Source organism: Elgaria multicarinata, chromosome 4 (genome assembly GCF_023053635.1).
Source record: "Elgaria multicarinata webbii isolate HBS135686 ecotype San Diego chromosome 4, rElgMul1.1.pri, whole genome shotgun sequence".
Taxonomy (NCBI): Eukaryota; Metazoa; Chordata; class Lepidosauria; order Squamata; family Anguidae; genus Elgaria; species Elgaria multicarinata.
This window is the reverse complement of record NC_086174.1, coordinates 88,303,217-88,329,729: the sequence shown is the minus strand read 5'-3', so window position 1 is coordinate 88,329,729 and position 26,513 is coordinate 88,303,217. Positions and strand designations below refer to the sequence as shown.

Below are 26,513 nucleotides of genomic sequence, written 5' to 3'. Positions count from 1 at the left end.
TGTGATGGAGCAAAACTCCTTTAGTGTCCATTAGTGGGACACATTTGTGCTCCTGTGGAAACTATGGTGGGATAAGATTTCATAATTGCCCTGTGTGGACAAACTGTATTTATCTGAGCTAAATTTCAATATATTCAAGTGTACTGATTTGAAACAAGGACTGAAGTATGAAGGGATTAATGTGCATCCTTTACTCTTCACTTGAGCTAGAGGAGAGATACAATGTTTATCTGGGGATGTGAAGCTAGGTTGCTGGCTCTATATATGGGAAGGTAGAATCCAAATTGGTACAATTTGAGTGGTAGTTATCTGAACATTCTAAATGCATGTATTGGTCCTGGGTTTGAAAGAGGATGGGGTGATGGAATGTTGGCCACAACAAAGCTGACTGGCTGGAGGGTCTGGCTGGAACAAATACAAGGAGCTGTGGAGAGGCATACTGGGGGAGTGTCATCAAGTATGTCTCTGAGAAACTGGGAGTGTGAGGAAGACATCAGCCAGGAGGAATAGCAGCAGCAGTACTTGGAAGCCAAATTGAATGCTGAGAGCCTACAGTGCAGAAGCTGAAGAAGATTTGTGAGGCAGCCTTTGGGGGAAGAGCTGAGGCCTGAGTATCAGCTGGTGGTGATGATCTGAAGACAGAGCACTTGCTGGACCAAAACAGAAGATTTCAAGGGAACTCTGGTGAACAGCATCAAAGATTCCAGTTCATAGCCAAATCTTACTAGAGGGAAGACTGCTTATCAAGCTGTCATTGCCAGGCCTGTGAGTTAATTGGGGCAGAGCCTGATAGGGGAATTGTTCTATGGTTAGCTACGGAAAAGCACTAAAGCTTCCACAGTCAGATCTTGGTGCTTACAGTAACATTGTTAAAGTCTCTTAGAAACAGTTATCATAATTCAGAAAGGTATCTTATTATTTCCTAATACATTTTAACCTTACCTTTGTTTTAAGCTACATGAACTTCTGATTTGTTTTGTCCTGTTCTATGGTCAGCTATCTTAGGCCTAAAAAGGGGTTTAATAAATAAGAGGGTGGAAGTTTCATGGTGGCAGTGAATTGGTTAAAGAACAAAAATACATTTTGGGAACTAGCAGTGGGATAATCCCTAGAGGAGGATTTGTTCCTGTCTCCACGTGGCATGTTTGGTGGCAGTGCTGGAACAATCCTGAAAGGGTCATGTTATTTCATCTGACATCCTGCTCTGACATCCATTCCTATGCTGTCTGAAGGACAATATTTTTACAAGTTGTTAACTATCTTTTATTTACTGTCTATTTCTTTGTACAGAGCCTAACACAATGATTTGACAACTTTAAGCAACATTTTTAAATATGAAGGGTCTAATAAAGAATTTCATACAGAAAACCAAGTGGTTTCTATTATGAACAGATATTTCAATATGTGTTACTATCAAGACATTTATTACTGGATCAGCTCATGTGTCTACATCTTTGCTTGGTTTTTGAAAGCAATGCAAAATATGCATTTCAAATGCTTTTGAAAATTTAGAGCTATGGATTTTGTTCAGCTCTGTGAGGTATACATTGTGTAACTTTTACTTCATGATAGATTTTAATTAATAATTGTATGCTTTCATATTTCAGATTTTATTGTTATGCTTCATGCTTTGTTTGAGTAGCTCTGAGCTTTTGAAACAGATAGATGCAATCGACTGTTGAATAAAGAAATATTGTTCAGTCTTTTAAACGAAATTCCTCTCAAACCTGGATCGTGAGCTGACAGTCACATAGGAATCTGGCTGTTCTTTTAGTCCACAGTTGTGCAATGAAGGGAACAGAACCATGTCTTAGCCTTTATAGGCATTTTCCAGTTCATCACTGATGCATGTCATGTCATATTTTTTAATACAGTGTCAGTATAACAGACACAATGGCCACAAAGCTCTGCATATGATTTTCTCTCTCTTCTTCCTTAAATTTTAAATGAATTAGTCCTGGAACAATATTCCGACTTCAGATATAATTTAAAGATGGTAATAACACATGGGTGTAATAATTCCAGTTACCTGATCCAAGAGATCTTCCACTTTCTTCTGCCAGCTATCTCTGGCGGCATTTTTTTCCCTCTCTTTTAACTGTAAGAGTTGAGTCATCGCTGACTTTTTATCTTCTTCATGCTGAAGCCTCAATTCTTCTCGAAGTTTACTACATTCCTGCCTGAGAAGAAGAGACAGAACTAAAACACATTCTGGTGTTTAATGACAGTAGAAAAATGCTGTTGAAATGCATAGTTTTGACCAATACTACGTTACTGCATTTAATAAATGCTTTGCTTAAAAAAAGAAAAAGAGGGGTGGGGGAATACTTGCCGAAGATTTTCTGTCCATTTTATTTCGAGATCACGGGCCATTCTGTCAACTTTAAATTTCTCCTCTTCTCTCATGGCTACAATCATAGCCTCATGCTGTTGCCTTTCCTGGTCCAATTCCCCCTAGAAACACAAAGTTTACATGACGATTTAAGCTACAGCAAAATAATTTCAAGCCAATATTTTGCTCTGAAGCAACATCAATGCCTATCCCAAATGCCCAAGCAATGGGAATGATTTTTAATGTGCCCCAAAGATACATTTTAGTTCATAAATTTTTACTTAATTACTATCGTGACTCCTAAAAATATGAGTATTTTTATAATACTTAGTCATATAAACTAGGTTTATTTCCCCCCATGAACTATTCATAAAAGAACAAGGATTTCAAGCAAATCAAAATTAAGTAAATAAAACAAATTTAAGCAGATAGCACTTAAAATTCTGCGAGCAGTTTGACGTGCATGTAGAATGTAAGAAGAGCTCTGTGGGATCAGACCAAAGGCCAATCTAGTCCAGCATCTTGCTTTCCGCTGTGGTCACCCGGGAATACCACAAGCATGATAGAAGGTAACAGCTCTGTCCCGTTGTTGCTTCCAGCAGCTGGAATTAAGTGTCATGCTGAACCTAAGCTTGGAGGTTGCATGTAGCCATAGCCATAATGACAAGCAGCCATTCCTAGACTTATCCTCCATTAATTTGTCTCATCCCATCCAACCTAGAATCCATTGCCAAATCACAGTGGTGATACATGTGTGAGGTTACAGTAAATGACACTGTAGTAAATGGGGGAACGTATGTGTGTGCTCCTCTGAGCATCTGAATTGTGTGATGGAGTTGATATGTTCTAAGGTATTACACAATTACCTCAACATTATACAGGGAATCTGTGGTCTCTCTGAGTCTTGCCCTGGTTAATTCTAGTTCTTTTTGTAGTATTTCCTGGGTTTCCTGGAGATTGGAGATGTGCCCTTCTGCAGTACCAAGGCCCTGTTCACTTTTTCTTACTAGATCTTGTAGACGACCCATCTACAATAAGGAAAGGGGGAAAAGCATGATAGTGTAACAAAAATTAATTTCAGATTATTTACTTGTGCTTGCTTCATGTTATTTAGTCCCTTAAAAATTGTTCTGTGTATTCCGTCATCATTTAAATACTATTTTGACACAGAGGAAGCAACTTCACAATTCATTTCATTATTCACTATTGCTTTAAAAAAATACCCAAAATATTTCAAACAGACAAAAATATGAATTTCTAATACTTAGCTCCCTCCTTTTTTCAGGTTAGAAAAGGCAATCACAAAGAGAAGAGCGGGATGCTAAGGGCTACCATAGTGCCAAATGTGGTTTACATTTGCTATAGACCTACATCTATTTGTGGAAGCTTTTATTCAAGATATTCAACTGCACTGCAGCCAAGCCCACTTGGTGGCTTTGCTATAGCTCTTGACAAATCCATGACCTCTGTTGAAACTCTATAAAAGGTTTCTGTAACAGGATTTTGTGGAAAGCAAATCTTTTATAGCTTTTTATTCACAAGGATTATCTCAAATATAGAGAAAACAGCACACTTTACTTTCCTGCAATTCTCTCTTTCTATCACAAAACAGCAAAATATCAAACAGTCTGATCCACCTCTTCAAGAACTATTTACAGTATCAACAAGATGTTGAATCTGATGGCCACATAAGCGAATGCAATGAACAAAGCAACATTTCCCTTATATTCTGCTCATATTTGGCCTAAAGTTTGAGCTGTCTATATCTGTATCATCCATATGGAATGGCTTTCAAATGATACTATCCATCAATAGTATCATTGATACTATCCATCAATATTTTTAGAATGATAAGCTATACCTTGTCCATTGTGCTTGGTAAGACTGGGGTATTGCTTCTTACAAAGGTTATCAATACCACTCTTTTAAAGGGAAGATCTCGTATCTGCATTTGTTTACCAACTACTCAGTATATGGATTTTCATATTCATTTCACAACTAGTTATGACTCCACGTCAAAACTTTATTTTGTAAGAAAAAAAAGAGCTGTTGGTCAGTCTGCGGTATTAGGCATACATGGATGCTCTCAGCTCCTTATAAGAACATAATCAGATCAAGGGCCCATCTAGTCCAGCATTCTATTCACACAGTGGCCAAACAGCTGTCGACCAGGAACCACAAGCAGGACACAGGTGCAACAGCACCCTCCCCCCTATATTCCCCAGCAACTGGTGCACACAGGCTTACTGCCTCTGATACTGTAGGTAGCAAATAGCCATCAGGACTAGTAGCCATTGATAGCCTTCTCCTCCAGGAATTTATCCAACCCCCTTTTAAAGCCATCCAAATTGGTGGCCATTACTACATCTTGTGGTAGTGAATTCCATAGTTTAACTATGCGCTGTGTGAAGTATTACTTCATTTATCTGTCTTGAATCCCACACATCAGCTTCATGGGATGACACTGGGTTCTAGTATTATGGGAGGAGAAAAAATGTCTCCCTAGCCATATTCTGCACACCATGCATAATTTTGTATACCTCTATAATGCTCTTCTTAGCCTCCTTTTTTCAAGCTAAACAATCCCAGCTGTTGTAACCTTCCCTCATAGGGGAGATGCTCTAGCCCCTTAATCGTTTTAGTTGCCCTTTTCTGCACCTTTTCCAGGTCTACAATATCTTTTTTTAGGTGTGATGAGCAGAACTGTACACAGTATTCTAAGTGTGGTTGCACCATAGATTTGTATAAAGGCAGTATGACCCTGGCCGTTTTATTCTCAGTTCCTTTTCTTATAATGCCTAACATGGAGTTTGCCTTCTTTACAGCAGCCTCACACTGGGTGGACATTTTCATGGAGCCATTGAAAATGGCTCCTCAACCTCAAGATCTCTTTCTTGGTCAGTCACCACTAGCTCAGATCCCATCAGGTTATGTTTGAAGTTGGTATTCCCCCGCCCCCTACCCAATGTGCATCACTTTACACTTGTTTACACTGAACCGCATCTGCCATTTGGATGGCCATTCTTCCAGCTTGGAGAGATCCTTTTGGAGCTCCTCATAATCCGTTTTTGTTTTAACCACTTTAAATTATTTAGTGTCATTAGCAAACTTAGCCACTTCACTGCTCACTCCTAATTCCAGATCATTTATGAACAAGTTGAAAAGTATTGGTCCCAATACAGATCCCTCTGCGACCCCACTCTTTACTTTCCTCCATTGGGAGTATTTACCATTTACTCCTACTCTTTGCTTTCTATTCTTTAACCAGTTACTGATCAATTAGAGGACCTCTCCTCTTATTCTATGTCTGCTGAATTTGCTCAGGAGTCTTTGGTGAGGGACTTTAGCAAAACCTGTTTCGAAGTCTAAGTAAACAATGTCTACTGGATCACCCCTGTCTACATGTTTATTTACACTCTCAAAGAACTCTAAAAGATTAGTGAGACAGGACTTACATTTTAGGAAACCATGATTTGTTTTCAGAAGGACTTGTCCTTCTATAGGCTTACTAATTTTGTCTTTAATAACGATTTCAACCAATTTACCTGGAATAGGCATTAAACTAACTGCCCTGTAGTTTCCTTGATCCCCCTGGATCCCTTTTTAAAAATTGGTGTTTAAATTAGAGACATGTTGCATATTTTGGTTAGAAGATCAGCAATGTCATATTTGAGTTCTTTGAGAACTCTAAGTTGGATACCATCTGGGCCTGTTGATTTATTTGATTTTAATTTGTCAATTTGGTTGAGAACTTCATCTTTCTTTACCACTATTTGCCTCAGTTCCTCAGACTCCCTTCCTAAAAACATCAGTTCAGGCATAGGTATCTGTACTGTATCTTCAGCAGTGAACACTGATGCAAAGAATTCATTCAGCTTCTCTGCAATCTCCCTGTCCTCCTTTAGTACTCCTTTAACTCAATTGTCATCCAGTGGTCCAACTGCTTCCATAGCTGGTTTCCTGCTTCTGATATATTTAAAGAATTCTTTATTGTTGGCCGTGATATTCTAAGTGATATGCTCTTCAAAATGCTTTTTTGCATCTCTTATTATCTGCTTGCATCGCCTTTGTGTAAGCTTGTGCTCCCTTTTATTTTCCTCACTTGGGCAGGACTTCCATTTTCTGAAGGATAGTTGAAGTCACCCGTTATTACAACACTTTCTCATTTGGAGGCCTCCCTGATTTCATTTTTCATCTCAAGATCACTCTGAGCATTCTGGTCTGGGGAATGATAGCACTTTCCTAGCACTAAATTAGTTCTGGGCCCCTGTATTGTCACCCACAGCACTTCTGTGGAAGAGTCTGACCCATTTAGGTGTTCTAGTGTACTCAACACTATGCCCTCTTTGATGTACACAGTGACACCACCCCCAGTATGCTCTTCCCTGTCCTTCCTGTAGAGTTCTTGCGAGCCTTCTTGCGAACCTTCCTTTGGTGATCAGAAGGGTTCTATTTTATTCCTTCATTCAATGTGAATGTGAGGCCACTGATTGAGAACATGAAATTAAATGGGTGAAGTGACAACCTAACCCATCTAAATAACTCTAGTTATATTGTAGTAAGTAGATCTAAAATATTCAACTAGTGTCTGTTTGCTAACCTACATTCGTTTTCATTTGAAACTACATTAAAACAATTCCTTAGAAATCCAGCTATGAAAATAAAAGCTAGGAGACAGGGAAGGGGAATAAAATATTAATAATTTAAGTGCTCTGTGTATTAGAGGCATAGGAAGAAGAGGCAGGGTTCTTGAGATAAATAGGAATTAAAACAGGAATCAGCAAGGAAGCTTCTTTTTATTAATTTAACATTTAATTGTCATGTTAAAAGTAAGTCTTGTTCTTAAGGCACTCTGTTGGATCCAACATTATTTGAGTGGACATCTGCTGGGACAACAGGGCTTTCCCATCCTCTCCTCAACCCACAGCACCCCACCCATGCTCTACATTTGCTTCAGAGGGTTCCGCTCTAATTTAGATGTACCTGAGATTCTTTCAGTATTGTTGGAACTACATGTAGCTATGGACCATAACATGTGTTTTAAACAAAGATTAATTAATGTAATTAATGATGTTGTACAATACTCAGAGGTATCTACGTGGATGCTCCAAAACATTTTAGCAAAATAGGTAAAGTACCTGCAATGCAATAGTGCTACTATATTTCTTTGGCTGTTATCTGCTTCCTCCTGCAATTACATATTTGTCACCATCACCACTCCTTCTAATAACAAACTCAGGTGGTGAATATCAATAGGACTGGATCCAAAATGGGACTAACCAAAGAGAGGTATTGGCATGTTTATCAAGGTTGGCAGAAGTCCAATAACAATGACCTAAGGTGGCATCCCAACAAAAACAAAATAAATATAATCTATGCTCTCCTTACAGATAAGAAGGCCGACCTGGCATGCTTCACAGAGACCTGGCTGGGAGATGACAGTGGCCCGACATGGGCCCAGGCTCTCCCAGCAGTGTACTGTGTTAGTGAGCAGATGAGGGAAAGTGGGCAGATGTGTGTGGAGTAGTTGCAGTCTATAAAGATAATCTTAACCTGACCAGACTTCCTGTCTGGGAATTAAATCACATCAAGTGTGTGTACCTGAGTCTGAAAGCCAGGGATAGACTGTGGATTCTGTTAGTGTACCGGACACCCTGCTACCCATCAGACTCCCTGGCTGAGCTCACAGAACTGGTCTCGGAGTTGGTGTTGGAGATGCCCAGTCTTTGGGTCTTGGATGACCTCAACATCCCATTTGGGACCAGTTTGTCAGATGCAGCCCAGGAGTTTGTGGCATCCATGACAAACATGGGCCTATCCCAACTGGTTTCTGGACCCACACATTCAGCAGGTTGATGCAGTTTTCAGTTCCAAACAGACAGATCTGTGGCCAGAGGTGATAAATACCTCTGCATTGTCATGGACAGATCATTTTCTGGTCAGGGTTAATATCATAGCTACCATCTGCCCCTGCGGAATTGGCAGACCTATTAAGATGGTCCACCCTCAAAGGCTGATGGATCCTCTTGGATTCCAGAAAGCCTTAGAGGGTTCTATGGCTGGTATCACCGATGATCCTGTAGAAGCCCTGGTCAATAAATGGAATCAAGACATAACTAGGGCTATCAACATGATCACCCCCAAACGTCTTCACCGACCTGCTTCTAACCAGACACCTTGGTATACAGAAGATCTCAGAGAGTTGAAGCAGGAAGGACGACTGGAGTGCCGATGGTGGAAAACTTGACTTCTCTTCATGCAGAACTATTCATGGTGGTGAGGGGATTAACCCCTGAATCCGATTTTAGAGCCTTCGGTAGTTCACTGTGATGCCTTTAACGATCATTTCACAGATAAAATCTCTTGGATATGAGCCAACTTAGACACCGTCATTATAGCAGAAGCTGAGAATGGAGTGTCCAGCAATTCCTTGAATAGGTTTACACTGGATCAATTTCAGTTGGTGAATACCGAGGACATGGACAAGCTGCTTGGACGAGTGAGGACAACTTGCCCTCTTGATCCCTGTCCTTCTTGGCTGGTCGTCCAGGGAGGAGATGCAGTTAGACAACAACTACAACATGTTTTTAATGCATCTCTCGGGGGGGGGGGAGTTTTCCACTATGTTTAAAAGAAGCGGTGGTACGGCCGCTTCTAAAAAAAAGCCCTCCCTGGACTTTAATTACAGACCAGTAGCAAATCTTCAGCTTTTGGGCAAGGTGATTGAGAGGGCAAAAGCCTTTCAACTCCAAGCAGTCTTGGATGATACAGATTTTCTAGACCCATTTCAAAGCGGCTTCAGGGCAGGATACAGAGCTGAGACCACTATGGTCACCTTAGTGGATAATCTTCGTATGTGTATTGACAAGGGGAGTGTGTCCCTGCTGGTACTTTTGGTCCCCTCACCATTGTTGTCCCCCTTTAAAAAGATTTTCTGTTATACTTTATTAGATATGTTGCTTCAAAAATATTGTTGTGATTATATAACTATGTTTCTCAGCCCCCAAAAAAGAAAATTTTGCAGATACATCTAATTACTATACACAACTCTTTTATTTGGTATTTTCTTTCTAAGAAGGTGTCTGTTATGTAGGCAACACCCTTGTTAACTTAAGATCTTGAGCAATCACAATGGGGATCTGACCATTCACATGTGAGACAGGCAGCATTCTACTACAACCCTCCTTCACTGCTATCTACTTAGCAGCCAAGTTCGAAGCACAATCTTTAGTGTTTCGCATGTGCACAAGGATCCTTTAGCTCCCAAGTTCTAGCAGCAGTCCTCTGAACTGAAAGAGTCCCCCACCAAATGTTGGGGGTACTTTGAAGCATGGATCCTATACATACATATCTATTGAAAAGTAAGCCCCACTGTATTCAATAGAAGCAATCAACTTTTATTCTGAACAGCTCCTAATTCCTTTAAAAGCTTTTTACTAATATCTGTATGAGATAAAGTATAACCTGATGAATAGTTTTGAAATTATTAATTGTCTTAATTGGTCTTTTCAGGATACTGAATAGTAACAATAATTTCTGTAACAAATTATAAGCATTCAATTATTTGCAAAGCTGACTTTTTAACATTTCAGCTTATTACTCTGAAGATAAGCATAAAATAGGTTTTCACAAGATTACTAGTAGCTTCAAGGAAATTATGAGAAGCAGCAATACTTCAATAAATTGTGCTGTATTATATCTTTACAAGTATTTTAGACAGCAATAACAGGATGTTAAGGTTTTCAAGTTATTAAATAATACCCCTCTTTTTCAGAAAAAAACAATCCCCTTCAGGAAAACCATACAGCAATTTAAAAATGAATGCACAAACAAAAGTTTGGGAGATAAATTAAGGAATACTGTTAAAATTTATAGAAAAAACGTTCTTATTCCATTCTAGGAAATATATAGTATACAAGATTTTAACGGGATTGCTTATTATGTAGTCAAATTTCAAACTATAGGAGCATAGAAAGCTGCTTTATATTGAGTCAGACCCTTGGCCCATCTAGCCCAGTATTCTCGACACTGACTGGCAGTGGATCCCCAGGGTTTCAGGCAGTATTCTTTCCTTGCCCTACCTGGAAAAGATGGGGAAGTTGGCTTGTTTCCACTATCCATAGTTAAGATTAACCAGAGTTTGTTCAGGTTCAGATAACGTGGCAAACTGCAGTTATTCTAAAATGGATGTAGAATCATGAAAGCTTTAATAAAGCATTCAAGTTTTAACAGTGGCTACTTTTTACAAGTAGGGCATAAAGATGATGATCTTCTGCTGTTTATCTGTAGCATCTGGTATTGGTATACTGCCTTTGAACTTACACATTGCCTATGAAGCTTCCACATTTAGCTATCACATCTAATACCCATTGATAGCCCTATTGTCAATTTGACAAATGGTTTTAAAAACTATCTAAGCTAGTGGCCACTGCCATCTCTTGTGGTAGTGAATTCTACATGTAAATTACGTATTGTGTGGAAAACTAATCAGCTGAGAGACCCTATTCTAGCATCATGAGAGAGAACAATTTCTCTCACTCTGCTATAGTGTTGAGTGATAACAGAAATCTTTAATGTAGATCTATGCATTTTGGAATAAAGACTCCTTCAGGACCTTGCTTTTCTCCTTTGGTTTTGTTAATCTGATTGTTAAAGGTTTTATACATATTTAGAGCAATAAAACTTCCTACTTTTGGAATCTGCATTTTTCTTGCAAGCTTCTAAGGAAATCTTTATTTCAAAATGTGTAGAGGTACACTAAAGATTTTGTTATCACTCTGCACTGGAATTCTTTCCTCCCTTCTGGTATGACTAATTGAGGTGCTGTTTTTTCCACCTCATTCCACATCTGCCCTACTACATCATTTATATATGTATTTATTATTTATTTATTTAAAACATTTATATCCCACTCTATATCAATAAGATCTCAGGGCGCCGTACATCTTAGGGCGGCGTTGTGAATATAAAAACTGTATATATTTTAAAAGTTTATAGAATGCTTCTTTTAAATAGAAATAAGAAGAACATACCAAATCTTAATATACAACTCTAAAACATATCATTACTGATTAAATGTGGTCAAATGCACACGACAGTTAGCAGATATGACTAAGCTGATTCTTGCCTCCTGATTGGATGAAGTCAGCTTGGTTGTCAGCTCTTCCCTCAGGTTTTCCAACTGCTGTCGAAGCTGATTCTTCTCGTCTTCAAAATGTAGCTTCTCTTTTTCAAATTGCTGCTCCAGTTCCTTAAGAAAATGGAACAAAAAATCTCATGGCTTTTCAGTGTTCATTATGTACTGAAGTTGTAGTCAGGATCCAAACCACCAAGAAACTCGTTTGGTGAGCCCGAAAGGACTTTAGATTCATTTTTCTCCTTGTCACATGGCAAACTGCTTATAAAACTGAGGACAGTCTCAAAAACAGTTTGTTATATGGTTTGAGCATCAGGGTTTTGAAAAATTTCCTCTGGGCTAATGCAAGCCCTTGCATGAAGGTCAGGTTGTTTACCTGTAAATATAGTTCTTTGAGTGGTCACCTGTGCATTCACACATATGGGTTTAACGCCTGTGCTGAGCTTTCTAGAGCAGAGGAACATTCTAGAGCTGAGAAGTTTAAAGAAGGAAAGCCTACAGCACATACTCAAGTGACACAGCTCCTGCCTTCCCTTGCAGTTTCAAAAGACCTTTATAGTGGCCCCAAAACACCGTTAGATAGAAGAAAACCTGCAGCAGGGATGGAAAGCTGTTGTTGTCTCTGAGCATCACACAAGTGGATGATGTAACAAGCTGTCTTATCAGAGGTGGTGGGGCAGGAGATCACAACAACAACAACAACAGCACTACTGCCTGTCTGAACACAGCATCTCCCTGGGCTCGAGCACCGATGTTTAATATTTGTTAATATAGATGGCTGTGACCATGTGGCAGCTTTGCAGAGATCATGAACTGGCAAACTGCATGCAAAGACAATCTAAGACCTGATTAAAAACTCATTACATGCTGCCAAATGCCTGAGGGGAAAAAAAGGAAATTTTAACCTGGTGCCGAAAAGATCACTATGTTGGCATCAGGCTGGCCTCCTCAACCCTCCTGCTTGTTTATATATAGTAGGTTGTTGCTGTGTTATCCAATGTAGTCTGGATAACTCAATTCTGAAGTACCAGTTCGGACACATGGGCAGGTTTCAGTACTGCCAGAAGTTCAGGTGCATTGATGAGAAACCATTTTTCAGTGTCCAACTATGTGGCATGCACCGGCAGTGCACCCTCCATCCCTGGTACCTGTTTCCACTATGTGGAACGGTTGTTGAGGTGTGAAAGGGCAGCCTCTGAGAAGATGAGAACAAACAGTCTGCTAGTGAAGCAATCAACAAACCATATTTGGTAGTAAATGCCAAGTTTGAACCAAGTTACTATTATTCAAAAGTGCTCAGAGGAACCTAAATTGTAGAACATGCATCTGCAATCTGGCAAATGTGATATATGTGGTTGTCACCATCAAGCCAAGTAATCTCTGGATGACAGAAGCAGAAACTGAGCCCTGTCTAGTAGTGAGTTTTGTTGTTGAGGGCAGTCTTCTCAACCTGTCCATTGGCAGGAACACTAGAATCCAAAGTAGCTCCAATCCATTGAATGTACATAATGGGGTATAATTTGTCATGATTCATGCAGAGACCTAGCTTAGTCAGAATACTGAGCATGAACTTGAAGTCCCTTAAAAGAACGGATTTTGAGAACATGGGTAGTATGACTATGGAGTTGATCCCATGCCCACCTTCTTGGTGCTAATTTTTATTCTCTGCACCTGGTTGAGGGTGTCCTGTATCATTTGAACTAAATAACACATCCTCATCAAACGGAAGATCTTCTATGCAAGATTGGACTTCCTTATTCAGACCAAGAGATCTTAACCATGCATAAACCTATGGCACTAGCCATAACCTTTGAACTGCAATCCACCATATGTCTGGCATTACTGGCCTGCGGCTTTGCCAACCGGCATGCCTTCATTTAAAACACCCAAGTTACTTCCTACTTGACCTCCAGCAGGCAGTCAAGGAATGACATGGTCTTCTGCCACAAAAAAGCCCTGATACTTGGCCAAATCTGAGGGAATTGCTGCCTATTTTTATTTAAATAATATTAATATCCAGTCTCTATTTTCTACCAGGAATAATTAGTGTAGCTGAAGGTTTTGACAAACGTCTTAGTGAAAAAATATTTGGAACAATTAAGGTATGTCATATAGTTAAAATTTCTACTCAAAAGCTTTATTCACAGCAAAGGCAAGAATGGTCCTCACATTATAGTTTTCTTACCATTTGAAGTTTCTTTTTCTCCTTGTTAGCATTGCTATGTGCTGCCTCAAGAGCAGTATGATGTTTCCATGCCAACTCCTCCAAGGTCTTAGAATGAGCCTCATTTAGTTGTGCAGCCTCCCCTTCCAGCCTTGCTTGCAGTTTTATTAACTCCTTCTCATAATATTCTCGTTGTGTTTCTCTTGCTTCATTCACTTTCTGTTAATTCAAATAATACAACAATTTCAAAATCAGCTTAATTTTTTTAAAAAAATTACATGCACTATAGTCGTTGCTCCTACCTGTGACCTTCAGTTTTGCAACTCTTGCCATCCTAGATCTAAAGGTCTCTCGTGCTCCCCTAAAGGACTCCACCCATAATCTCTTGCTGTCCCCTCATGCCTGGAACTCTATCCCTAAAGATGCCCCCTCTTTTTCCTCCTTCTGATTGTCATGCCCCTACTGAAGCAGATGCTGTAAACATCGTTGCCTCAAGTGACAGGCTAGTAGGGCTCCTCTGCGCAGGAGATCTTGCCTCCAGAACAGGTCTCCTCAAGAGAAAGTAATTCCTCAGGAATAGGGCTATAGAGAGAGAGTTCTGATAACGGTAGCTGAGCTCTGGGTCGGGTCCAACTGGCTTTTGGCTTAAAAGCCTTTACTAGAAGCCCATCCAATGTTGGAACAACTCACTTCCCCCTCATGCATTTACAGAACTTGGTGGTTTTCCATATATTTGCTACTGTCAATGAGTTTTGAATGAGAATCAAAACTTGGTGTGTGTTACTGCAGAGCAACATTTGTTTCATTCTATTTTATTCTATTCCTCCTCCTCCGACTTAGCTAAGAATGTAATGTTATGTGCATTTTCTAGATTGTTCACAAGTTCTACTGCTATCATTTGAGAAGTATTTTATTATAAAATCTTACCTGTTGCGTAGTGTTTGTCAATTCAGTATCTGATCATTTTCCTGATACATCATTAAAACAGTTTTCTTTTTGAAAGTGTATTACTTCATTTACCTTCTCCAGTGCAAGGATTTGCTGCCTTTGTCTTTCATCTAGGCTTTGCGTTTTGCTTTGTAATAGACTTCTTTCTTCCTCAAGCTGAGACAGCTTCTCCTTTAATCTAGATTTTTCTGATTCCAAATCCCTTATTGTAACTTCATGGGTCATTTGAGTAGCTTGAAGCATTCCCATGTGACCTGTAAAAATATTAGCTTAGAATCTCAGGTACTTCTGGCATCTCATGTTAGAATCGCTTCACATATAGACTGTGCTCAGATATTTTGGATCTTAAGCTATGCTTTGAATTTGGTTTATGTTCTTGATTTGTTCTAAACCTGCTAACCACAGTTTGGTTGTTTGGACATAAGAAACTACAGTTAATTCATCTATAAATTTAAAAAATCCAAGGATCAACTGTGCTGAGAAGGGTGGAGGGAAGGGGCTCTGTGCATGGTCCCAAAGCTTGCTCATATCTTGGTTTATTAAGCCAGGGTATCTTATTAAACCAAGATATGATTGTCCAAGTACAATAACTGTCCAAGAGTCATTTAGACATATTGAGTATATTAAAAATGACTTGTAGCCATTGATAGCCTTATTTTCCATGAAAAGAATCCACTGAGTAGTGCTTATTTGTGGGGTGTTTCTCACATGTGATGAAAATAGAGAGGTCTGTTCCTCACAAGCAACTGAAAAACTCTGATTTTTGGCACAAAAAGCTTTCTATGATGCAACTTTGGCCTGCTTCAGGACTAAAAAATACAAAAAGCACCAATAAGACATTTCTCTGATTTGATAATCTGAACCTTAATTACAAATTACAAGTAGTGTCAGGAAAGTAAAGGAAGAACCACATCAGTGTCAAAGAGAGAATCAGAAACATAATTAAGGCACGGCAGAGTTGGCCTTGTGAGGAGACTTTCTTTTTTAAAATCTCGATGAAAATGTTTCTAATTGCTGCTACACTGAAATTCTCAATGACAACATTTTCAGGGATTCACACATTAATGAATTCAATAATCAATTACTTAATCCACAGCAGTGCACAACAGGCACACTACAATGGTAAATGTGGCATATGTGAGCACAGCCAGATGCATGATGTAGCATAATCCCTCCACTTCAAAAACCAACGGTGGGATGATAGTAGATATCAAGCATATTAAACATGCAGGGATATGCATGTGTGCATCATTTCATACACACAGTGGCTGGCACAGGCCCATTCCCAACACTGGATTCACCAATGTGTGGAGCAACCCCTTCAAAAATGCAACAACACCACTAAATCTAATAGACAATGCAATGCAATCATTTCAACTGGACTGTTATACATACACTTACTTTCAATTTGCATTTTGCCTGTTATAATTAGGCCTAAAGAGCATAGTTGTTGCATTATAGTTTACACATAGGCTGAAAAGTTCAAAATGTAAGATAATTCTGGCAAGACCAAAGCCGTTTCTCCACCTGTCTTTTTTCCTGGGATCATCTCTGAGCACCCAAATGACACATAGGGCATCCTGGGAGCAGGCAGGGACGATCCCTCTATTTTCTTGGGATAATCCTTAAGTGTAGAAAGGTCCCAAGAGAGTTATCCTATAAGCTTTTAATTCATGAACTATACATTTAGGTCATAAGCCCAGAATCCTATTACCTGGTAGTATCTCCAACTGAACATAGTGGAACTTATGCTGAGAAAATGTGCATAGGATTGTGCTGTGTATGATTTTTCACTAAAACAACGGAAATAGAGTCTGCTAAACAAACCTGTTTCAAAGGCTACAATTTGCTTTCAATAAAAATAAAATTAAATGAAAAGCACAGAAAAAAGTATAAAAGCTACCATGCATTTCCCACTGAAATACAGAACAAAAACTAACATTCTGAATAAATACTTATGGTAGATTACACACAAAGCACATACAAATATATATACACATACTGGCTTTCAGTACTAGATCTGTGGCCTGTTGCTGTAAGCGTTCTCTAGCAGCTGCTAGCTCACTTTCAACCTCTTTGTGTTTACTTAACAATGACATTTCCTCATCTTTGACGTCATCTAGCTGTTTCTGAAGTGCCTAAGAGAATAAAGAACCTTATTAAAAGGACAAAGTAACAGTCTTACAATTGGACAAGTATGAATGAAATTTACCAGTGCAGATGACATCTGAGCATAATTTTATAAATTATTACCCAGTTTAAAAAAAAAAAAAACATTTCTTGCCCGCATATTGTTTTGCAGTGCCTTAATCAAAGAATCTTGAGATTTCCACAAGCTGTACATTCCTTTTGCATACAAGTCTGACTAACCCAGGTTTACACTTTTACTTTTTGGTAGTAATCATTTGATTAAAATATTAACATTTTGTGGCAGATTATTCAAAGTGGTATTACTATTACAGGATATCAGGTGGTGAACAGGAAATGCATTCTTTTCACAGACTGGTTGAATCTAAGAAGCATGACTAGAAGTAAAACATAGTGTTTTTAAAGAGGTAATACCAGGGTGCACACAGTGCTATAACAGGTAGATTCTGTAGTAGTTCTCTTTCATCCACTTGTGCATAAATCCTTGCACAAACATAAGAATATAATTGGATTTAATTTCACTTTTCTTTCACAGCACTCTACAGCATGATATAAATAGATTTTGAATGTGTAAAAGACACCTTCTGTATGCAGGAGAATACCTCTAGATCCAACCTACTGAGTTTCCAGACAGAGGGCTCCTAGCGCTACCAGTTGAATGGCATTGCGCAGGTATTCTGTCTTTTTCTCCTTAACAGATTTTTTTTTGGTAAGTAAAAAGATGGAGGAAACAATGGGAAAACACAGGAGGGTTACAAATTAAAGACAATGACTTCTAGACCCTCTGTTAAATTCCAAGAATGAGCCGGGATGATTACACAATAAAAGGCTCACCTGGAAGAAGCCGTAGAGAGCATATTTTATTTATTTATTTTATTAAATTTATATACCACCCCATAGCTGAAGCTCTCTGGGCGGTTTACAAAAGTTTTAAAAAGTAGACATTAAAAAAAGTATACAAAATTTTAAACCATATATATATATATATATAATATTTTATATATTTATATATTATACATCACACACACACACACACACACACATATATCTATATTATATTTTATATATTTATATATTATACATCACATATATAGAAAACAATACCATACTAAGTGTGTAGATATACATATTTTATATACACAAACAGACACAGGCCCTGTTCAGAAAACACCTTAAACCACGGTGGTTAAGGCTTTTTTGTTAACTTTAAACCCTTAAACACCATGGTTTAAACTGTCTTCTGAACAGGGCCACACACTAGCAAATGGACCTAGCTTTGCATGGTTAGGAATAACCCTTGGTTTGATACAGCAGAGCCTTCAATCAACGTTACACAATTGTTAGAGCTGCCTGAGTGAAGTCAGAGCTGCTGGAACCCCTAGGCAAAGTCCCTGCCATGGAGCACCTCTGCAGTCCCCTGAGGGAGAGTCTCTCCACTCCATTCTCTTGAGAGGCAACTGCCCTACAGCAACGGAGACAGGGCAACCATTTAACTGTCACTTTGACTACTCCCCCAGACTTCAAACAATATTAACTGCGAAGTTATGTGCTGGTTAGAGAAGTCTGTCACCTAGAGACTATGCATGGTACTGTAAACTCCAAACACATGAATACATTTACATTAATTAAAATTAATTCATGCATTTTAAAAACCAAACGTCCCTGAGGCACACACCCCTACGCTCACCTTAGCATGCATGCTAACTTTCAGGTGTCTAAATCTCATGTTTCTGGAGCTATGGTGCTGAAAGGCAGATGTACATCCACTTTTAATATTATAAATGTTAATATTAACACCACAAGGGTCTGCAATGTGACTCACAAAACATGACAAAACAATGGTCAGAATGCCCATTGTTTTTTCCACAGATGGAACGCTTCTGTCAGTGGAACAGAGAAGGGTGGGATTTTCAGTGATTCTCCCTTTCACCTGCAGCACCCTATGCTCCCCAAAATCTGCTCTGCAAGGTCCCCCAACTTTCCAAAGCAGATCATGGCTGTGCAGGGGGGAGGGAGCTGTGTGGTTGAGGGGGGACTGCTGAAAGTCATACTGCTTCCCATTCTCCTGATGTTGGATTCTTCCCAATAGCAATTTAAAGCATTATCAATTCAAACAAAAAGCAATATACCAAAACAGAAGCGTTAAAAATATTCTAAGGATCAGATAATGTCAAAAGCATATCTAAACCGCCCTGCTTTTGTCACTCTTTCTGAAGGCTGGAAGTAGAGGGGCCAAATGGGCTTTTCCAAGGAGGGCATTCAAGAGCCTTTGCACCACCATAAAAAAGACCAAGTCCCATATACTCACAAAGTTACAGTGCATATAAAAATAACCAATGTTCTAGTAATACTAGACATATTGGCATTTTTCCCTAACAAAAAAAAGTTAATTTAAAATGACAAATAAATATGTAGCTCAGTTAGACAATATATTAAATTCCTGTTTCAAAAATGAACTTTTTTAAAAAAGAAAATATGTGAATTCAAAAAGCAGCCTAGAAGCAAAATGAAAAAAAAAGGAATGACTAAGCTGCCACTGAGTGCAAATCACTGCCATTTATTATGCATGCACAATATACAATTTTTATCCTTTCTTCAAGCCATAGGCTATGTTAGATGACACTCATAGAAAATTGATAAGTGCTTAAAATGCATGGAGACAGTAGACTGAAAATGGCAATGTACTAAATATTAATGATTGCATTATTTAGCACAGCAGTATATGCCAAATTTGCAGGAAGAATGTGAGTACATTACTCCATAGTGTTCTAGAAAGAAAATCAAATAAACTATGCAGTGAGTTAAAATGTTAAAACAAGTAACATATATATTCTTATCAGTAGCAAAAGATGCATACAAGGCAACTAGTTTAGAATACTCAAATAGCAAGAATTTAGAAAAATATGATCAAGAACTGAAGGAATTTATGACTAAGCCGTGAAGGACTTCACATATCAATGGAATTAGTGAAACAGCCCATATGAATGGAAAGCCCATTCTTGGATATAATGACCTGGTTCACACATAACACTAATCCATGGTTTATTTAAACCATGGTTAACCTATGGTTTGTTGCCCTTCCCAGGATTTGTCTAGCAGATAATTAAACAGACCATAGTTTGTTTTCTCAATAATTCCTGGGTTGTATCCCAAATGTCTTTGTGTAGTACTGGTTTGTTGTTGTTTTACTACTCTTGCATAGAGATGTGAAGGGCTGGGGGGAAAAACAGAAAAATTCAGAATTTTTTTTTCCTGTTTTTTTCCAAAAAATTGAAAAATGGATTATGGGATGTTTTATTTTAGCATGATGAATAAAATGTTTAAGACAAGGTGTTCAAATGTTTACTTCTCCAAATGATTTCTAAAAACTATGTACAGTATCAGATTATCACTATTTCTGTGCACCAAGGACAAGCAAGTCCTAGGTTGCAAACTGAGACTACAACTCTCAAATGCAAGAGCAAGATGCATTTCTGCCTCTAAGGGGTACTGCCACTGAAGGAGAGACTGAAACTGATAGCTATAGCTCAGAAAATGAGTCTGATTAAATTTCATGCATGTTCATTGAATCTTGGTCCCCTCTTTTTCTTAGTTCTTTTTATGGGAATGGGTGCTTTATGTCTGCTTGACGCTGTGGAGGAGTAGTGGAGACATAAATAATTTTCTTTGTTACTAATGTTGATGGTTTCCTCTGGTTTTGTTTTAAATTATATTTTGCCTGCTCCTCATAAACTGGCAAAACCAAAGAGGTTCCTTACAGTTCAGGTGTTCCTAACAGTTCAGGAGCTTGTCGCTCCATTTGTTACAAAAAATAAAAATAAAAAAGTAAATCTAATTTGTAATAATTGCTTGAATACACTGTACTTTTAATATACCAAATGTAATAATTTTATGTCAAACCAACTTGGACTTAATTACATTTTATGTTCCCAAAGTAACAATATAACTTTCAATCTGTAAAAAGTGTTAATACTGCATTATTTAATTTCCCCCCTCCGAAATTTCCATTTCCCCCTGAAAAAATCCAGAAAAAAATCAGTTTTTTTCACATGGCTTCAAATTTCCGGAAATTTTACAACTCTACTCTTGCCCATCACTACTGTAGCCTGGTGAAACAATCTATGAATAACCCATGGTTGTAGGTTCATATGATACAGCAACCCATGGTTTAAACAACCCAAATTCACAAACCATAGATTGTCTTTCTGGGTTGTTCATGGTTAACAAATGGTTGGATTCTTACATCACAACAATGCAGAATTCAACAACTCACGGCTTGTTTATATTTTTTCTTACATGGAAGCATGTTGTGTATAGGAAATGCTTAACATCTGAATGGCTTTGAGATTCAATATTCAATAAATGGTTCATCGAGAACATAGCAAAAAAGAAAAAATGTGAAGTGGTAGTGACAAAGACGAATTTTCATAAGCAATTCATATACAAATGTCTTTAACTTCTTACAAGTTTCATTGATTTTGTTATAAATAAATAGTGTAGCAATGCTTATCTCACCTGTACATTGTTTTCTGCTGTACTTAGTGCTACTTGAAGCTTCTGGCATTTTTCTCGTAGACCGCCAGCTTCATCCTGTACCATCTGCAATTCAGTCTTAAGCTTCCCCAAGTTTTTTCGTAAAATAGATTCTTGGCTTTGAAACTCCTTTCTTAGTTCCATTTCTTTCTCTTTGCAGGTTTTTAGGCTTTCAGCTGTAAACAGCTGTGACCGTTTCATAGTATCAAGTTCATGTTCATAGAAAGATTGAGCTTTGGTGAGCTTACCTTCATAGTCCTCAATAAGCTTTTTTCTTTCCAATCTTAACTCTTCAACTTTGGAATTCAATTCTTCCACGTCCCGCCTGTGTAATTCTTCTAACTTTTCCTGTCCCTTGCTTAAACTAGCATTCTGATTCTGATGGGTCTTCAGAAGTTCTTGAACCTCAAGTCTATGTGCAGATCTCAGCTCTTCAAGAGCTGAACGTTTATCCTTCTCAAACTGTACCTGAAGTTGTATAAAACTCCGTAACCTCTCCTCAAATTTCTTTCTAATTTCTTCTACTTCCCGTGACATAGTTACTACACGTTGGACATGCTGCGCTTCTGCACAAAGTTGCATATCCTCAACTCTGTCCTTATAAGCTTCAAATTCGGTTAAGGCTTGATGCTTCATCTTTTTATGATCTTCCAATGATTCCTCTAAAACCTGGATCTTTCTTTTCAGATCCAATTCCTCAGAAACTTTAGTCTTATACTGCAGAATCTTTTCTCTAGTTTCTGCAAGTATTTGTTGGATTTCTTCTTCATGAGCTTCCTTGAGGGCTTGAATAGCAGCTTCATGTTCATCATTCTTTGTGTTCAAAGCATATATTACCTGCACATATAAATATATAAAAGATTATTCCCTTTCTCACAACAAAGAATTTTAAAATAACCTGACATGATGGGGCATTTGTGGCACTACTTAGAACATTCCATGTTGTTAAAAGAAAGGTGTTATCATGATTCTAAAATGAATGATAATACAACGCATATATTAATATGAAAGAATTAGTTCATTTTGCTAGCAATACCAAAGTGGCCTAATTACTCTTTTTTGATAAAGGTATCATGAAGGTAAGTAGCAATACTAGCAATATATGGATTCAAGGTTATATCCACTATCACAGAGTGGCCATCCACTTGCACAACAGGACTTCCTCTCCTATGGGGTCTCCCAACTATCTGGAGCAGATCTGGGGGGCTGGAGGGCAAGGGGTAACCCATTCTGTCAGTTGTGCTCATTCTGCTGGTGAAAGAGGCCATTGGATACAACTCAGAATTTGTAAATATCTATACAGTTCCACGTGCCCCTTGTCATTAAGCAGAGGCCTTCCTACAAATCCATTTTGGGAAAGAGGCTGGCTAGACCACAGGCCAGAAACTTCTCAGTGATGACCCCAACCCTACAGAACCTGCTAATCTAGGAGGATGGGGGAGAGAAGCTTGACGGCCTTTTGATCAGATATTATGCTCTTAAACAGGAGTACACACTTAGGATCACTTAACATAAATGAACTATGCCTTAAATGAGGGCTGGGGAACTTATAGCTATCTTGATGTTGTTGTACTCCAACTCTCATCAGCCCCAGCCAGCATGGCCAATGGTGAGGCATTATGGAAGTTGTAGTCCAACAACATCTGGAGATCCACAAGTTTCCCACCCATCTTAAAAGATAGGAGACCCTGGCTACAATCCAACTCTGAACTAAGCTTGCTTAAACGTACCAGTTTCAATGGGTAAGCATATCAATTGCAGCCAAGCCTAATTTTGTTTTGGATTATGGCTCCTGTAACTTTAACACACTAGTCAGTGGACTAAAAGAATTCTAGAAGAAAGATGTTGAACATGCAAGAGTAAAGCCAGTCAAACCATGATGTAATAATCTTATCAACTGCCTAAAAGGCAGTTTTGAGGCAAACCAAGCATGATACTAAATGCATGATTTACAGTTGCATCCATTTTATAAAAATAACTGATAGCAGACACCAGGGAGGAGGAAAAAATGGAAACGTTCTTCTTGGGCCTAATGGGAGATTTTTTTGGGAGGGGAGGTTATGTCAGGACCATGGTCAAAGAGGAAAACGTTAAACTTTTATGGGTGCTGTAGTCCCAATGAAAACTGCCCCCCCATGCCTGCTTTTAAAATAAAATACATTATTTCAGATTACATGTTTAGCATGTAAACGTAGTCATTTGATTCTGTCGGCATTTGGATTATGATTATTCTGTTTTCTTTATAGAAGCAAACCCATGTATGTTTAAGGAAAGGGGAACAGGAAAAAAGTATGTTTTTAAAGATAGTGTTAAAACTGGGTATTCAACCATTTTTTTTGCTAGAAATCTCATTTGTAATTTCCCTCAGTCTTTGGAAAATGACAAGATAAAGGTTTTCTAAATGATATGGTCAAACCAAACAAGAACAAAATCACCCATAACAGCCATGATTCACCTCTTACAAACATGGACAACAGAAGATTCAGAAGCAGGTGATCAGCAAATAGGTGTGACTTACAGTGTGCATGTATGGGGGCGGGGTTGGTTGGTTGACCTGCTCTCTTATTTGCATATGCTCTCTTCTTCTGTTGTTTTCTATCTGAAGAAGCAAGACTTACTGGTACTTTATAGAAACAACTTTACTGATCAACTAGCAAAGTTCAGTTACTGTCCTGCATAGATCTCTGCCCTTCTCTGGAGCTAGCCATGCCTTGTGTTCTAAGTAGTCCAAACCAGTTCCTTGTTAACATTAGTAAATGCATAACAAATCTTAAACAGATTCCCACACTTCTCTTGCTGTTCAGTGATCATTCAGGCAGTATGTTCCTCCACTGTGCATAGGTAGCAACCTCATCTGCTGCACATATAGTACTGGAAGCAGAAAGAACTATGCATACAAATCTGTACCACCATCCTTTAACCTTTTCCCTGGTACCCATAGGCCACAAGGAAATCCATGTACGTGAGTGGGCTGGGTCCAATGTGGTTTTGTGCTGGCCATGGAGGACAGGAAGCTGTCCCTCAGCTCCATCCCTCCTCTGTCAGCCCACTTTGTTTTCATGGTGGACATCTTAGCAGCCTAGTAAAACAAAACAAAACACTCCACAGGCTAGTAATTTTGGTGAGTTTATTTACATGGTTGGGGAAAATAAGCCTGCTGGGGCGGGGGAGGGGAATAAAATCAAACCAGCTCTCTACATCTGGACTACAATGGCCAGAAACTTGGTAAGAATTTACACTATGAACTGTGGTTGAGATATAAAATAACAGGGCACGTAATACCATCACTATGCTTCTAAGTTTCCAGCTTGGTGTTGCAGCAGTATGCTGCATGGCCGGTTCTGAATAGCTTTATTTATTTAAATTGCTAATGGTTTTGTATCCTCTGTGTAGTCTTCTTCGCATGATATACCTCAAACAATGACAATGAAAATATTATTACAAATGTCTGTTGGGTAAAGAGTGGAACAAAATTTACTTTGGACAAGAATAGTAAAATGGTTCAGTTTGTGTTAAAGGTCTACAATGTAGGGTTCTAGAATTAACACTGACAAAGTTTGCTTTGATATATTAAGAAGCACAAATAGAGCCAGGCACTCTGCGTTGCTTATGATGCATGCCTTCCCAACAGGAGACAATTAAATGTTTGATAGGCAACTCCCCACCCCCAATCTTTCTTCAGAATGAGTTCTACACATTAGCCTGCACGGGGGGAAATATTCCAAGTTTTTCTTCTCAACGCAAACAAAAAGGAATGATAAAAGCATGTTCTGTATAATTTAACAGCCTTGAGTAGCCTAACCACTATAAAATGTGAGTAATAAAACAGAAGGTGCTTCTGATCCCAGATGGTAATCCTCAATTCCCTTTCTCCATGCAATCCCTATTCATTTCAGAAGCACTGACACAGCACTTCCATAATTAGGTTGTTAATCTTCAAACATTAGAGGCTTCCCAAATTGTAGCTCCAATATTTCATAATATAATGTGTACACAGTGAAAATACTAGTTCAGAATGCTTGGATATAATGGTCTACGGGCCACTCTGCTCCATAACTGACTTCTTGCCTCAGTTTGACAATGGACTGAGATGGTCACCCAGATTTCTTATTCTTCAAAGGTTAATGTCTTGAGACAGTGCTCTGTTACCAAGATAAGCATCTATCTATAACCAACCACATACATGGGCCAGGTGACATGCTGGAACATTTTGTTTTCCAGCAGGAACTTACACTGATGAAACAGATGTATGCTCAAGAAGTAGTATGATGTGTTTTTCCTCAGAGAGTATAGGGCCATAGCTAGACCTAAGGTTTATCCCTGGATTGTCCAGGGTTCAAACCTGTTCATCTACACACAGGAGATCCAGTGCTCAGGCAGGGGCGAACCCTGGATGATCCCAGTATAAACCTTAGGTCTAGCTGTGGCCTAGGACAGTTTAAAATATATGCCTGATCCTGAACTGAAGTGCTTGTTCTCTTTGGAAGAAGTTATCTTGAGGTTTGTGTTTCTGCACCATCGATATGTCGATGAAACTCTTATTTCCTTTTCATTCGATTCTAGGGAAGGGGTGAAGATTTTGAACCAGTATCCTGGATCATTAAAGGATTGGATGTGTATAAACCACCTGACAACCAAGACAAGATGGAGGCACTTTTGTATAGTAGGAAAATGGGTATGGAAGCTGGTGTAGAGCCTGTTTGAATAGGATTGCATTTTCCTTGAATTTGCATTTTCCAGGCTTGCAGGTTGGGACTGTTCTTGGATAGCCAGATTGCAGCTCCAGCCAAGAGTGCTTTTGTCCATCTTAACTTTTGTGCCAGCTGCACCCTTTTCTATAGAAGGCGGATTTGGCCTTAGTCACATTCAGCCCAGATAATGGCAATATGCTTTACATAGGGCTGCCTTTGCAAAGTGTTTGGAAACTGTAATTGGTGCAAAATGTGGCAGAGTTCTAACTGGAGCTGGTTTTTAAGATCATATAACTATACTGTTGCTTAAGCTTCGTTAGCTCCCAATCTGTTTCTAAACTCAATTCAAAGTGCTGGTTGCTAATCAGTTTGGGACTAGGGCACTCTTCTTTCACATGGTCCTGTCAATTCACTCAGGTCTTTGAGGGATCTGTCTGTTGTCATGTCCGCACTCTTGTCTTGAGAGGCCTGAATCATCTCTTCATGGAGGTGTTCAATCACTTAGTACAAACATTACTTCAGCAGGCTGTTCGTACCAAATGACTGAACACCTCAGGGAAG

At 38.8% G+C, this 26,513-nt stretch overlaps 1 protein-coding gene across 1 annotated transcript in view; it reads right to left on the bottom strand.

The window, feature by feature from the left end:
- The window catches only part of FAM184A (family with sequence similarity 184 member A), an 87,432-nt gene that overhangs the window by 30,470 nt on the left and 30,449 nt on the right, over positions 1-26,513 (bottom strand). The window contains exons 2-9 of the mRNA XM_063124734.1: positions 21,244-22,098; positions 16,583-16,718; positions 14,653-14,834; positions 13,654-13,851; positions 11,460-11,582; positions 3,199-3,360; positions 2,329-2,454; positions 2,030-2,176 (exon numbers count right to left, since the gene is read on the bottom strand). Of these exons, the coding sequence (XP_062980804.1) occupies positions 2,030-2,176; positions 2,329-2,454; positions 3,199-3,360; positions 11,460-11,582; positions 13,654-13,851; positions 14,653-14,834; positions 16,583-16,718; positions 21,244-22,098 (1,929 nt within the window). The remainder of the gene's footprint in view (positions 1-2,029; positions 2,177-2,328; positions 2,455-3,198; positions 3,361-11,459; positions 11,583-13,653; positions 13,852-14,652; positions 14,835-16,582; positions 16,719-21,243; positions 22,099-26,513) is intronic.